Source organism: Engystomops pustulosus, chromosome 7, assembly GCF_040894005.1.
Source record: "Engystomops pustulosus chromosome 7, aEngPut4.maternal, whole genome shotgun sequence".
Lineage (NCBI taxonomy): Eukaryota > Metazoa > Chordata > Amphibia > Anura > Leptodactylidae > Engystomops > Engystomops pustulosus.
In genome coordinates this window covers 45,030,208-45,045,986 of record NC_092417.1, presented here as the reverse complement: position 1 = coordinate 45,045,986, position 15,779 = coordinate 45,030,208, and the positions used below count along the sequence as shown (strand labels likewise).

Below are 15,779 nucleotides of genomic sequence, written 5' to 3'. Positions count from 1 at the left end.
TGTGGCCCCTCTAAAATATATGTGAAAAGAGGAAATGTGGCCCCTCTAAAATATATGCGAAAAGACGAAATGTGGCCCCTCTAAAATATATGCGAAAAGAGGAAATGTGGCCCCTCTAAAATATATATTTGAAAAGAGGAAATGCGGCCCCTCTAAAATATATGTGAAAAGAGGAAATGTGGCCCCTCTAAAATATATATTTGAAAAGAGGAAATGTGGCCCCTCTAAAATATATATTTGAAAAGAGGAAATGTGGCCCCTCTAAAATATATGCGAAAAGAGGAAATGTGGCCCCTCTAAAATATATGCGAAAAGAGGAAATGTGGCCCCTCTAAAATATATATTTGAAAAGAGGAAATGTGGCCCCTCTAAAATATATGCGAAAAGAGGAAATGTGGCCCCTCTAAAATATATGCGAAAAGAGGAAATGTGGCCCCTCTAAAATATATGTGAAAAGAGGAAATGTGGCCCCTCTAAAATATATGTGAATAGAGGAAATGTGGCCCCTCTAAAATATATGTGAAAAGAGGAAATGTGGCCCCTCTAAAATATATATTTGAAAAGAGGAAATGTGGCCCCTCTAAAATATATGCGAAAAAAGGAAATTTGGCCCCTCTAAAATATATGCGAAAAGAGGAAATGTGGCCCCTCTAAAATATATTTGAAAAGAGGAAATGTGGCCCCTCTAAAATATATATTTGAAAAGAGGAAATGTGGCCCCTCTAAAATATATGCGAAAAGAGGAAATGTGGCCCCTCTAAAATATATGCGAAAAGAGGAAATGTGGCCCCTCTAAAATATATGTGAAAAGAGGAAATGTGGCCCCTCTAAAATATATATTTGAAAAGAGGAAATGTGGCCCCTCTAAAATATATATTTGAAAAGAGGAAATGTGGCCCCTCTAAAATATATATTTGAAAAGAGGAAATGTGGCCCCTCTAAAATATATGTGAAAAGAGGAAATGTGGCCCCTCTAAAATATATGCGAAAAGACTAAATGTGGCCCCTCTAAAATATATGCGAAAAGAGGAAATGTGGCCCCTCTAAAATATATATTTGAAAAGAGGAAATGCGGCCCCTCTAAAATATATGTGAAAAGAGGAAATGTGGCCCCTCTAAAATATATGCGAAAAGAGGAAATGTGGCCCCTCTAAAATATATATTTGAAAAGAGGAAATGTGGCCCCTCTAAAATATATGTGAAAAGAGGAAATGTGGCCCCTCTAAAATATATATTTGAAAAGAGGAAATGTGGCCCCTCTAAAATATATGCGAAAAGAGGAAATGTGGCCCCTCTAAAATATATGTGAAAAGAGGAAATGTGGCCCCTCTAAAATATATGTGAAAAGAGGAAATGTGGCCCCTCTAAAATATATGTGAAAAGAGGAAATGTGGCCCCTCTAAAATATATGTGAAAAGAGGAAATGTGGCCCCTCTAAAATATATGTGAAAAGAGGAAATGTGGCCCCTCTAAAATATATGTGAAAAGAGGAAATGTGGCCCCTCTAAAATATATGTGAAAAGAGGAAATGTGGCCCCTCTAAAATGTTACACGTTCCTGTGATTTGTAACTCGGTAAATGTGACAAATATTTGTTTTAGGAACGTGGAGTTGCAACATGGTACATGTTAATGTCTATAGTTCAGATTTCATGAACCACAAATGAATTAGGATTCATAGACAGCAAAAAATTAAGGAAGTCTTAAAATAAGAAACCAAATGTTATTCTAAGATTGGTGATGCAACATAGAGGAGACACTGGAAGCGGAGGGCCTCTGATTGTGAATGGTTTATGTTATAATCATAGAGAACCCTTTGGCTAGGGAAACAGGAATTGGATAAAAAGCATTTTTCAATTCCTGGAAATTGGATGAGATGTTATACACATGTGTTTCTTTAATACAACTATAAAGAACAACACATAGGCACAACACGACGCTACAGAGTATCCCTTTTTAAACAAATCTTTAGCTTAAAGGACACCTATGACCAATACTGCATGCAAATCCATCAACGCCTACGGAGCCTGGAGCCCCTCAGGCTCATTTGCATACAATCCTTCATCCTGGTGATAGATGCCCTTTGAATATCAAATTGGCCCATGGACAAGAGCAGCGCGATCTCTGTTTTTGTAATCTGCCATGACCACCGCTCTGTTTTTGCATATACATGTCATTTAGTAAAGTTTCTTATATTGTAGATGACAGGTCTTCATTATACTTCTGTAATAATTAAAATTTCTCAGTTATCAAAGCTGTGTCAGAAGAAGGTGTTGTTTCCCAAAGTGCTAAAGCTGGATGAAGATCTAGCTTCAGGACAAACAGAACCAGAACCCGTACAGGATTGGAAGATGCAAGAACAAGGGTTTCATTGGGATATAGTGGACAAGGATTTCTCAGGTACTTGTATTCCCATGACTGCGGCAGTAGGAGGTTAAGGATTAAAGATCTTTTGGACATTTTTAGAGGTAACAGAACAGTATCCATTTTCATTACCACCACAAAGAGTGGCTGATACCTGTGGGTGGATAGGAAAGGGAACCAGTATTTAGAGCAAAGCAAGATGAGAGTTGATCACAATAGGTTCGGAAAGGTCCCAGAAATGGACTATAGATCTTTAAAGCTGATTAGTGAGGGTCTGACTGCTGGGAACTCCACCGATCACAAGAATGGGACTAGCAATACAGAGATGGCCTCACATTTTCACTAATGGGTGGAGCAGCCTGGTGAGCATGCGTCCTGCGACTCAAATGGATAACTCGCAAACTTGGTAGCCCCCATTAACAGTCTTCAAAAGAGTCATCCGGGAATAGACTGCTTGTGTTGGGTAATTCAGCCAGGTAGTAATATTGGATAGAACCTATGGACAGAAGTGACTTTAATAACAAAGCAAACATGGTTGTACCCCTTTAAGCTAGGTATGATTTCTGTATAGCCACAGGATTATCTTTACAGCACAGAATTTCTTCCACAGAGAATCCTGTCACTGTACACAAGATAATTTTTCAAGAACATATTGGCCCACATTTATCAAAACTAGTGCAGTCTGTACTAAGTGCAGTCTAGTCAAAACTAGACCACAGTCTGGCGCCCCCTGCATTTTTTGGGGTGCACTTTGTTCATGCTGCAGAATTGTGGAGCAGACAGAATTGTGGCGCACGTCAGTAAGAAATGTGTTGCAAACTCCCATTAAACACTAACGCCCCTTTAGGTGCACATTTTTTCTGTCTCGTCAGACACAGATCAGCCGCGACACAAAACTGGTGCAGACACTTTATTAATACAAGTGCAAGCAGTTTGCATATTTTTTCAAGGAGTTAGCCCGTTTTTTCACTGCAAAGTCAGATAAAAAAACGGCACAAGCACTTTAATAAATGTGGGCTATTGTGTGAAAACTTTATCTTAGCAGGTCTAATTTATATACAAGTCACAGAGTCACACTCATTTCTCACTTTATCTATTGACTTTATTTTTATCATCTCCAGGCCAAAGTTGCCCATCAGCAATGTCTGGAATGGAATACAAAAGCACCGATACGGAGCTGCAGGTAAAGTATGGGAAGTGTAGATTGCTGTTTTATACACATTTCTACTGAAGTCGGGCAGCATTGATCCATATGTTCGCTTTTGAGAGATTTAAGTTGATTAAGTTGAAGTCCGTGTTTATGGGGCCCATAACATTAGATTGGGACAGAATTAGTTAAAATTACCAGTGATTGTGTGGTGTTGGTCTAATTCAACTTTCTAACATACAGGGGACCTTTCCATACTATGGCCAATGACACTTGGAAAGAACCCTTAACAATTAGCTCATTCCAGCTGCCTCTGTGTAATCAAAAAACGGCCTAGACGGGAAGGGGTTACAGAAATGGGGTATACAAAAAACATGTTTGTGACAAAACACAAGGTAGTTCATTGGAAAATATATATAGACAATGGAATGAACAAAGTAATCTGGTATTTTCCTACTTCTTACAGCAGGGAATATACCGTATATACTAGAGTATAAGCCGACCCAAGCATAAGCCAAGGCCCCTAATTTTACCACAAAAACCTGGGAAAACCTATTGACTCGAGTATAAGCCGAGGGTGGGAAATTCATTGGTCACAGCCTCCCCAGTATATAGTCTGCCGGACCCTGCCCCAGTACATAGCCAGCCCATATCCCCCAGTATATAGCCAGCAGCAGGGGAAGCCAGAAAGGTGAGTTTGGATATATTTTTTTTTACTCGAGTATAAGACGAGTTTGGGTTTTCAGCACATTTTTTTGCTGAAAAACTAGGCTTATAATCAAGTACCGTATATACTCGTGTATAAGCCGAGTTTTTCAGCACAAAAAATGTGCTGAAAAACTTCACTTCGGCTTATACACGAGTCAAGAAAAAAATAAAAACCGTAATACTCACCCTCCGGTGTCCCGATCTTCAGCGCGAGGCTCCCGATCCTCGGCGCGGTACCAGGCGGCGGCGGCTCCTCTTCTCTCTTCTGTAGCCAGCAGATAGCGTCCATGTGATCTGCCGGCGGGCGCACAATAAGATGCAGCGGTGTCGCGGCTGATGACGTCATCAGCCGCGACACCGCGGTATCCTAGTGCGCGCCCGCCGGGAGATCACATGGACGCTATCTGCTGGCTACAGAAGAGAGAAGAGGAGCCGCCGCCGCCTGGTACCGCGCCGAGGATCGGGAGCCTCGCACTGAAGATCGGGACACCGGAGGGTGAGTATTACGGTTTTTATTTTTCTATTCGCTTGGCAGGGGGCAGGCTGTATACTCTATGGGGGCAGGCTGTATACAACATGGGGGCAGGCTGTATACTACACGGAGACTGGCTGTATACTACACCCTCGGCTTATACTCAAGTCAATAGGTTTTCCCAGTTTTTGGTGGTAAAATGAGGGGTCTCGGCTTATACTCGAGTATATACAGTATATATATATAGTAATAATATTTGTAACATTGTGAGAAAATATATCTCGATTTTAAATAAAGATGAAAGCTTCGTAAAAATTCTAGGGGAAGGTTTTCAATGGGGGGCACATGGGGGGCTATTGTATACATTGTTGTCAATGTTATTAATATAACAGACTGCAACATGATAAACCAGGGACACTTACTCATAGATACAGACACTGTGACTGTGGTAATCTTCTTATATTTGTTATCCATGGCCTCCTTCCTTCAAAAACCAATAAAGTCTATAAACTTTTATACTTATGCCAATGAGCCTGAGAGGTTCTGGTGGGTGTTACTAGAGCCCCTCCGTGCTGCAGCGACACGGGCTGTTACAATAAGCAGAACATGTCTCCCCTCCCCTGTTCTCTCCCTCCCCCATCTGCCTGTGTAATGTAGCAACAGGAGAGGAGACCTGCTCTGCTCATTGTAACAACCAGTAAAAAGACATCATTGAGGGGCTCTGGAAGCACCCCCCCCCCCCCCCGAGAGCCCCTGAGAATGACTTTGTTTTAAATTGGGAGTGATTAAGTGTGAACACTAGCCATGATGAATAGTAGAAATACGGTACTCAAAACACACTGCTTTATATGGACTACAGATATGCCATGTATTGTTTTAATATGATAGAGAAATATTGAAGAAACTTATTACAAAGTGCTGGATTTTTTTACATTTTTTGAAGCATTTAAGCCACCCTACAGCCAGAGGATATATCTTTGCACTAATGTGGGTCAGGACACAAATACTTATAGGCGTGGCTGCCTTCAAGAAGCACAATACTCCTTTTCTGTTGCATAATGAATAAGATATCAATGTGAAAGTGATGATGTGAATTTGTTTTCTAGGTTCTAATGGACAATGATTCAAGGCCGCTGTCCCATCAGACAGTAAGCACGACACATCTTACAGCCGAGACACCAACCACTACTGATGGAACGTCACACAGCACAAATATGTTCCATACTAACCTGAACTCATCTACCGAAATAAAACTATAAAATTATACTATAAAGCAAACTGTATGTGTTCTGAATACAAAACGTATTTCAGCCACAGACTGAACACTGCCACGGGGTAGGGAGAGTCATCCATCATACTAGGAGTCCCTGCTTCCCCTGTTGGACAACTGTGCCATACTGAAAACATGATAACACTATGACACAGTTGGCCTGTACTGCATCCACAACCCTCCATTTACTTACTTTTGTGGTCAACCCCATCCAGCAGGCAAAACTCAGTAAGGGATACACGGGATTACAATTACAAGCCCTGTTTGCACGTATAGAGGTGCCGGAGAGAAAACATTATGGGGCACATTTACTAAGAATGTGGGAAAGTGCACTAAATGTGGGTTTGCCTTTAGTGTATAATTCTCAGTGCCAGCCATTCATAAAGAATGTGCCCCAAAAATCATGAATCTGTCCCGACAGAGTTCACCAACTTTTTTTTGTGGTGCACCTTCAACATAGAGTGTGCAACAGACTTTGCATGATAAATCTAGCGCACCGTAACGCCGCCAAATTTGTGTCACATGATGCCTAGTGCAGCTGCGCCACAAAACGGTCACATGTGACACATTTGTGGTGCAGACACTTCCTAAATACCTGTGTAAGCAGTTTCCACTGGAAAGAACGTGCAAGAAAACTGTCGCAAAGTCCGTAGTAAGTGTGCCCCTATATGTTCCAATAACAAAAGATGCTATACAGTTTACCTGCAAAGTTTTGATATTTAATGTTAGAAATTTATTTACAAAACATAAAAACTCATTAAATACATAAATGTGGTTCCTTAATAACATTGTATGTGACCGGAGGAGAAGTCAAATGGCGGATCTAATATTATTAGAAGTATATAAGCTTCTTTATCCATCTACTGGAGATTGGACTCACACTTTATGTAGCTTATAACTCTGTGTCAGATAAACTGGTAAAACAAATATAACATATAAATGTACACACTTTATCTACTCTCGGACAGTGAGACATCACCAACACTCTGCCGCATTACTAGCGGTGCAAGTTTTCAATGGACAGATACGATGTAGATTCTTTGGAACTGTGGGAACTTTCATCTGTATTGACCTGGAAGTTTCCCTGCAGTTGTTTCATTTGTACTTCTCTCCATGTCAAGATCTGTTCAGTCACCTCTTCTAGATCTGCCTCCAGAGCCTCCAATCTAGCAAGTGCATTGTCCTGGAAGAGAGATGTGGCCTGTTATTTGATTATGGACTGGGACCCAAACTCATTATTCTATACGTGGTCTATACGTGGTCAATACGTGGTACCACAGGATAGGGCCTAACTTGGCAATCGGGGGGAACGGCGGCGATTGGCCATCTCCGTCAGCTCCATAGAGATGGACATGCGCGGTCATCTTGGGGAGTGATGAGGGGTCCAATGGAGGTATCTCAGACCCCGATCGGACCCCCTGTACTCGTGATAGATGGGGGCCTCATCACCGTGACCCTGACCGATAAGCAAGTTAGGGCCTTACTTTTTTTGTGGGAAAACCCCCTTTAAATCTTTTCACTGCATGTTTTTGATCCGCAGCGAAATATGTGACATGTCATGGATCATGGTGCGCAAATCAATTTTCGCCATGGAAAAGTTGAGCTTCGCCCTCCCCCAAAGGTCAAACCTAAATCGCTTCATTATACAAATCACAAACCAGAAGTTGTGGCTTGTTCCTGCGGGATGGCGGCAGGATTACCGCTCCCACAATGTGTACGATTACAATGGTTCTTTGAAGTCAAATCTTAGTCATGGACAAAGTGCTCTCACCATATTTTTGGCACATTCTGGAATCTGGGGAATGGTGTGGATGGTTTGGATGTAGAATTCCAGTTTTTCAATGAACGTAACAGCAAGTGGTAGGAGTTCAGAGACAAACCTGGGCAAAAAGATACAAAAAAATTAAACTGATATATAGATATGTGCATGGATATACATACAATAACTGCTGCCTATTAAAAAAGCCTCTGTATGAATACACACAAAAAGTGGTCTTTCCCAGAAGACCTACCTGTGGTATGATGCCTCAATGGGTAAATTCTCTTGGCACAATGGTTTGGCCAGCCTTTGCCGCAGACTACGTTTCTCCCTCAATACGGCCTCCAGGTGGCTGTTTATGGCTTGCAGAGCCTCATATTTTTGATCTGCAATTGGAAAATGTGTGAAGACAGATTTAAATCTGGAAAACTAATAATGTCACACAACACAGCCTACTGTCATCTCAATACTTGTAGGAAAATATAGGAAGTACAGTTGAGACCAGAAGTTTCCATACACTATATAAAACAACACATATGATGTTTCTCTCTCTATCGGACGTGAAATCAGAATAAACGTTTCCTATTTTAGGGCTTATTCACACGGCTGTTGCGAGGGGACGTACATGCGGCCGCAAATTTGCGGCTGCATATACGTCCCCCTAGACGGCAACGGCGGCCCTGTGCCACACCGCACCATACACCGCAAAAGAGATAGAGCATGCTCTACCTTTTTGCGAGTATGCGGCCTCCTGTATGGAAGGAGGAGGGGTCACAGCATGCATACCGCGTGTGAATGTACCCTTAGGTCAATTAGGATTTTATCAAAATTATTTATATTTGCCAAATGTCAGAATAAAGAGTTTTTAAGGTATTTGTATTACTTACTGCAAAGTCAAGAGTTTACTTACATTTCATCAATATTTTGTGCCATTGCACTTAAACTACCGTATATACTTACCCGAGTATAAGCAGAGACCCCTAATTTTACCACCAAAAACTGGGAAAAACTATTGACTCGAGTATAAGCCGAGGGTGGGAAATGCATTGGTCACAGACTCCCCCAGTATATAGCCAACCAGCCCCCAGTGGCATACAGCCTGCCCCCCAGTGGCATACAGCCTGCCCCCAGCATTAAAAAATAATAAACTTATATACTCACCATCCGGCCCCCATGTGCCGCGCTGCTCCCTCGATGTCCGCATGGCTCCTCTTCTTGCTTCCGCGCCCGTCTTCTTTCTTCTGCTGGGCGCCGCCATTGATCTCCCGCGGCCGGCAGTCGCATAGTATGAAAAAAGAAGACGGGCGCGAAAGCAAGAAGAGGAGCCGCGCGGACATCGGGGGAGCTGCGCTGCACATCAGGGCCAGGGAGGGTGAGTATATAAGTTTATTATTTTTAAAGTATTTTTTACTCTTTATAGCTGGATATTGACTCGTGTATAAGCTGAGGGGGTGTTTTTCAGCACATTTTTTGTGCTGAAAAACTCGGCTTATACACGAGTATATACGGTATATTACTTTGGTCCCACATTTTGGATATCCTTTCACAAGCTTCTCACAACATTTGGTAGAAATTTGGGCTCATTCCTTCTGACAGAACAGATGTAATTGGGACATGTTTGTAGCCCCTTGCCCACACCGGCCTTTTCAGTTGTGCCCATAAATTTTCCATGTGACTGAGGTCAGGACTGGTGGCCACTGCACAACACTGGGGCCGATATATGGAAAAGTGTTGAATGGTAAGACAGCGGAGAGTAGAATGTATTTTGGCCATAATTAAAGCACGTTTTTCATCCCAATGAGCATGTACATTGATGCGTAACCGTAAAAAAAAATGGTGAAAATGAGGTCTCTGGCTTGTCTACCCGTTGCATGTATTTTCCCATAGACTTCTATGGGATGTACAGCACAGAAATACAGGGGAAAATAGGACATGCTCAATATTTTATCTTATCCTTAGTACAGTACGGCCATTCATATGTATGGCTGTATTTGCCTACTGTAGATATCATGGACTTGTGCTTCTCATATGAAAACGGTCTGGTAAGGCAATAATATACAGGTGGTCCCCTACTTAAGAACACCCAACTTACAGACGACCCCTAGTTACAAACGGACCTCTGGTAATTGGTAATTTACTGTACTTAAGCATCAGGCTACAATAAAGAGCTATAAAAGTTATTAAAGTTGTCTGCAATTAAGCTTTATTGTTAATCCTGCTTTTCATGAGAATCCAACATTTTTAAACTCCAATTGCCAGAGACCAAAAAATTTTGTTGGGGTTACAATTATAAAGTATACGGTTCCAACTTGCATACAAATTCAACTTAAGAACAAACCTACAGAACCAATCTTGTACGTAACCCAGGGACTGCCTGTATACATTTGTGTAAGACGGCCTAGTCATACAGGTTTGCATTATTTTTTGGCACACTGACTTTTTTCCGCCAAGCCAATACCCCAACTAGTTGCAGCAGTGCGGAAAACTGTCTAAAGCACTTTACTCCATTACTTTTAAGCAGTGTGTTTCAGGTGTGCCTTCAAATACATCCACATGGGTGTCTTTAATTTACTCAGATGTTGCAAATAAACCTATAAGAAGCTTCCAAAGGCAAGAAATCATCATATGGGATATCCCAAATAGTAATCTTAGTATATGTAAACTTTGGCAAATATTAATTATTTTGGTAATCCTAATTGACCCGAATGGGAAAAGGTTTATTCTGATCTCATGTCAGAGAAAAAACATGCATGTGTGTCTTTTTATATAATGTATGTTCACCTCTGGTTTCAACTGTATATACATATAGCTTGTAATTGCATTGATAATGAGTGGGAAGCCCAGGATTCACACACATCACCTTTGTAAGCACAGAACTATTACAGTGAAGAAACAAACACTAAAATCAATATAAAAAAAACTTACTAATGAAAAACACATGAGCAATATCTGCCGTCTCCTTCTCAAGTCCCAGCATTTCTAATTCCAAGCTTTTCTGTAAAGCAAAAACATAACATATTAACTACAAAGAATTTAAAGGGGGATCTCTACTTAGGACAACCCATGCTTGTTAAATTAATTATCTGGCAATAAGCGGATCCCCTAGTGCCCATGCAAGTGTACCATAGGGATCAGCTGGAACTTTTTTAGTGTCAGTGCCACAACAAGGGGAAAAAGTCGCTACATAATGCCCATTCATATCAATGTGTTATCTGGGCTATGCAGGACACAACAGGACGTCCAAAGAGATCTGGTCTTTATAGATAATCTTCTCTTCGGCCCAGATATGAAGATCCTAAACAAAGGCCCCCCCACTCCCCATCTAGGAATTCTGAATTTCCTAAAAATGCGTTTTCTAAACTGGACAACCCATATATCCCCAGTTTGGGGGAAACTCTTCAACAAATGGCATAATCTTAGCAGAGACATGTTTTCTAATGTGTAGCTTATCTCAATTATCATTAAGCTGATGAAGGTGTTGGTGCACCTAGGGAGTGCTTGGAGCATTACTATTCCTGCTCTTCTCCTAGGGCAGTGATGGCGAACCTTTAATAGTCCGGGTGCCCAAACTGCAACCCAAAACTGCTTATTTATTGCAAAGTGCCAATTCAGCAATTCATACAGTAACTTTTTCCATTCTTCTTAAGATCCTGAGGACCCCAATATTGCTGAGAGTTAAAGGGGAAATTTAGATTGCCATTGGAGCTTCTCTTGGGAGCCCCCTGAGTGAGGATTCTCGTGGGGCCCAGAGTAGAAGGTCCAATGATAATCTGACCCTGACCACAACTTCTCTTTCTTCCTGCAGTTTTAGGTAGACCAGGATCACTAGAACGGGGGTCCACCAAGATGGTCGGAGCAGCCGTGGTGGATGGCTGGGCTGCCCCGGTCAATTCTATGGAGTTGGCATAGATTGGAGAGTACGGTGCTTAGCAATGTCCGTCAGCTCCATATAGATGAATGGGGCTGCCAAAACACGCGCAGCCGGCTGCCCTGACACTCTCGGTGGTTCTATAGGGGTATCGTGAACACTGTTCTGGGGCAACAGTCTAAGTGCCCACTAAGAGGACTCCGAGTGCCAAGTCTGGCACCCGTGCCAACGGTTCACCACCACTGTCCTAGGGTAACCCCATGTTTCTCACAAGACAAATCTACTACTTATCCGATGAAAAGGTGTGGTCCAGGCACGAATAGCCGTGCTCCAAGTGCAAAATATGGTTTAAAATGGGAATTTCTTGGCATAATGGACAACAAAAAACAAATTAGGTATGATAAAAATAATGCTACATTTCTCTACAACATGCTGCCCGCAGGTATAATGGTTGGGGAGATGGTTGAGCACCATAGGTCTCCAGCACCAACACTTCCCAGTGCTTCTCTGCAGACCCTGGGTTTAGACCGCACATTGCACTGTTCTTCCTCCTGTGGAACTAGAATCATGATTTCAGTGGGAAGAAGGGACTCCTTGTATCATGTATCACTACGATGCATGGAGTCCTATCCTCACGTCGGCTTAACATCGGCTGTGAGTGTTTGGAGAGGGCGCATGGGCTGAGCCTTCTCATACACCGTATTGCATATATAGCATACTGAATCAAACACCCACTGGTAACACCCATGGGTATTAACCATGGGATCACGCCGGTACAAAGCCGCCCGACCGTCCACCAGAGAGCCTCCATCATGGGAGCAATGATTTTTTGCCATGATACCCCAAGGTCTTTGTAAGACCTGAGGCTGTATAGCATCTGATCATTTGTTACAATGTGCCAGTGGCACATTGTAATGCATGCTCAGTAAAATCCCCATATACTGTAGAATGGCAATATATGGTAGGATCAATCAGAAAACCTAGGGTTGAAGAAACCCTAACCTAAGGGGTCTGAAAAATAGTAAAAAATAAAAATAAAAAAAATAAAAATCGAAACAACATATAATATACTCCTGGTGTTTAACCCTGTAACAGAAAATAACACCAAAAGTCGAAAATGCCACTTCTTTGCCATCGTTATAAAAAGTGATCAAAAAGCCGTGCACTCCTCAAAATGGTAGCATGGAAAACGTGATCTCATCTTGCAGAAAATGACACCACCCACAGCTCCATATACTGAAGTATGAAAAAGTTATTAGTGCCAGAAGTCACTATGAAGTGCAATTTGCTATGCAGAAAATGAGCCCTAACAAGAGCCTGGTCATTAAGGGGTTAAGGAGACCCACAACTCCAGTCCCTGCTACAATGTAAAACTGAGCACTGAGTAGATAAACAGAGGTTGTGTCACCTGGTTGATTTCAGCCTTGAGGGCAGAGATCTTCTCCAGCTCTTCTACACGACTAAAACATGGCACCTCCTTCCACTGGTCCAGGGCGTTCTAAGAAACATAAAGAGGACATAGAAAAAGTATAGCGAAAGAAAACTCCGTGAACATGTTTCTATGGGAGAATTTGTGTGACACTTTGTTAGGCCGCACTATCATTACACTGCACAACATGCGCAACTTTGTAATGATCTGCACAGTACAGGTGTATTTAAAGGGAATCTACCATCAATACCAAGCATGAAAAACCAAGGGCACCTACTAGTACATCCAGGCACCGTGACTGTAGAATCTTCTTATATGCGCTATCGATAGCCTCCTTCCTTCTAAAATCAACTTTTAAAATTCTGCTAATGAGTCTGAGGGGCTACCCTGGCCCCCGTGACCAGGCTTCACAGATTATTACTCTGTCCGTTGATAGGCGGAATCAGAAGAAAGGGGCCATCAGCTCACTGCCGGGAGCCGACTAGTGTAAGGTGAGATTGTGTAATAAAGAGGGACGGGTTAGAGGGGGAGGAGGAGGAGAGACCAAAATAAAGGTCTTTTTCACCTAGGACCCTGTAAATAAGATGGCGGCTGATGGCGGGTTCAAGCAGCAAAATTTTTATTTATTAAATTATTTTATATTGCTCCCTTATATAGAATGGCTGGACCATTATACAACCTCTTGTGTCACCCCCTCATCCTCATAGAGTGTAAGCTCTTGTGTCACCCCCTCATCCTCATAGAGTGTAAGCTCTTGTGTCACCCCCTCATCCTCATAGACTGTAAGCTCTTGTGTCACACCCTCATCCTCATAGACTGTAAGGTCTTGTGTCACCCCTCATCCTCATAGACTGTAAGCTCTTGTGTCACCCCCTCATCCTCATAGACTGTAGGCTCTTGTGTCACCCCCTCATCCTCATAGACTGTAGGCTCTTGTGTCACCCCCTCATCCTCATAGAGTGTAAGCTCTTGTGTCACCCCCTCATCCTCATAGACTGTAAGCTCTTGTGTCACACCCTCATCCTCATAGACTGTAAGCTCTTGTGTCACCCCTCATCCTCATAGACTGTAAGCTCTTGTGTCATCCCCTCATCCTCATAGACTGTAAGCTCTTGTGTCACTCCCTCATCCTCATAGAGTGTAAGCTCTTGTGTCACCCCCTCATAGACTGTAAGCTCTTGTGTCACCCCCTCATAGAGTGTAAGCTCTTGTGTCACCCCTTTCATCCTCATAGACTGTAAGCTCTTGTGTCATCCCCTCATCCTCATAGACTGTAAGCTCTTGTGTCACCCCTTCATCCTCATAGAGTGTAAGCTCTTGTGTCACCCCTTCATCCTCATAGAGTGTAAGCTCTTGTGTCACCCCTTCATCCTCATAGAGTGTAAGCTCTTGTGTCACCCCCTCTTCCTCATAGAGTGTAAGCTCTTGTGTCACCCCCTCATCCTCATAGAGTGTAAGCTCTTGTGTCATCCCCTCATCCTCATAGACTGTAAGCTCTTATGTCACCCCCTCATCCTCAAAGACTGTAAGCTCTTGTGTCACCCCCTCATCCTCATAGACTGTAAGCTCTTGTGTCACCTCCTCATCCTCATAGACTGTAAGCTCTTGTGTCACCCACTCATCCTCATAGACTGTAAGCTCTTGTGTCACCCCCTCATCCTCATAGACTGTAAGCTCTTGTGTCACCCCCTCATCCTCATAGACTGTAAGCTCTTGTGTAACCCCCTCATCCTCATAGACTGTAAGCTCTTGTGTCACCCCTTCATCCTCATAGAGTGTAAGCTCTTGTGTCACCCCTTCATCCTCATAGAGTGTAAGCTCTTGTGTCACCCCTTCATCCTCATAGAGTGTAAGCTCTTGTGTCACCCCTTCATCCTCATAGAGTGTAAGCTCTTGTGTCACCCCCTCATCCTCATAGAGTGTAAGCTCTTGTGTCACCCCCTCATCCTCATAGACTGTAAGCTCTTGTGTCATCCCCTCATCCTCATAGACTGTAAGCTCTTATGTCACCCCCTCATCCTCAAAGACTGTAAGCTCTTGTGTCACCCCCTCATCCTCATAGACTGTAAGCTCTTGTGTCACCCCCTCAGACTGTAAGCTCTTGTGTCATCCTTTTATTCAAACTAAAAGCAGCCCCTGGGAGCGATGTGTGACATTATTTGCCATGAAAGACAAGCTGAAAAACAACAAACATTGCAAAACAGCAAAATAAAAAAAAAAAGTGCAAAAATGAAAGGAAAAAAAAAAAGAGAAAAAAGTGTGATAAATGCCCCTAGTGTAACAAACTGAAAAGCCAGATCACAGAGGGGCTAGGGTAGCCCTTTAGACTCATTAGCATAATTTTAAAAGTTGATATTAGAAGGAAGGAGGTCATGGATAAGAAATATAAGAAGATTACCACAGTCCCGGTGTCTGGATCTATGTGTAAGTGTCCCTGGTTTATCATGATGGATTTCAGATCGGAGGGGGTCTGAGGGTCCCGGAGTACTACAGCTCTGCTCCATAGGTGCAGTGGTCTCTGCACTTCCCGGTGATATATGAGGCTCCAGTACCTGTGACAAGACTCCGGCCGCCTGGCACCTCTCTATCAGGAAGGCGGCTGCTGTGGGCTGCACCGGGTCCCAGGGATTACTCGCCATCACCCGCTGTCACTAAAACAAGTGACAAGAACCTTCCCGCAAAAGCAAAAGAAAGCGCTAAGAGCAGGGCAGCCAATGAAAATCCGCGCTTCCATATGACCCACTCAGAGATCCGTAGCAGCGCC

At 42.8% G+C, this 15,779-nt stretch overlaps 2 protein-coding genes across 4 annotated transcripts in view; one reads left to right on the top strand and one right to left on the bottom strand.

Moving 5' to 3' along the window:
- HEATR4 (HEAT repeat containing 4) overlaps nucleotides 1-6,179 on the top strand; it is a 35,369-nt gene extending 29,190 nt beyond the window's left edge. The window contains exons 15-17 of one of the 3 annotated variants that reach the window (XM_072115720.1): nucleotides 2,245-2,398; nucleotides 3,484-3,545; nucleotides 5,796-6,179. In XM_072115720.1, the coding sequence (XP_071971821.1) occupies nucleotides 2,245-2,398; nucleotides 3,484-3,545; nucleotides 5,796-5,948 (369 nt within the window). In that variant the 3' untranslated portion in view covers nucleotides 5,949-6,179. Of the gene's footprint in view, nucleotides 1-2,244; nucleotides 2,399-3,483; nucleotides 3,546-5,795 lie in introns of those variants that run through there. The other 2 variants (XM_072115719.1, XM_072115721.1) reach the window with 2 other exon arrangements.
- A 477-nt stretch (nucleotides 6,180-6,656) lies between these two features.
- HAUS2 (HAUS augmin like complex subunit 2) lies at nucleotides 6,657-15,766 on the bottom strand. Its single transcript, XM_072115717.1, has 6 exons — nucleotides 15,568-15,766; nucleotides 12,995-13,084; nucleotides 10,644-10,713; nucleotides 7,972-8,104; nucleotides 7,731-7,839; nucleotides 6,657-7,142 (listed from the first exon to the last, which is right to left on the bottom strand). The coding sequence occupies exons 1-6, from the start codon at nucleotides 15,652-15,654 to the stop codon at nucleotides 6,957-6,959; spliced, it is 675 nt and encodes a 224-aa protein (XP_071971818.1). The 5' UTR covers nucleotides 15,655-15,766; the 3' UTR covers nucleotides 6,657-6,956.
- Nucleotides 15,767-15,779: the final 13 nt, after the last annotated feature.

What these genes read in the sequence shown, in the direction of transcription:
- HAUS2 (XM_072115717.1), bottom strand. Translation starts at nt 15,654, where the DNA reads ATGGCGAGTAATCCCTGGGACCCGGTGCAGCCCACAGCAGCCGCCTTC. An exon ending in CGGCCGGAGTCTTGTCACAG is followed by an intron (nt 13,085 to 15,567) that starts GTACTGGAGCCT and finishes TATGTTTCTTAG; the next exon opens with AACGCCCTGGACCAGTGGAA. An exon ending in TGCTCATGTGTTTTTCATTA is followed by an intron (nt 8,105 to 10,643) that starts GTAAGTTTTTTT and finishes TTCCAATTGCAG; the next exon opens with ATCAAAAATATGAGGCTCTG.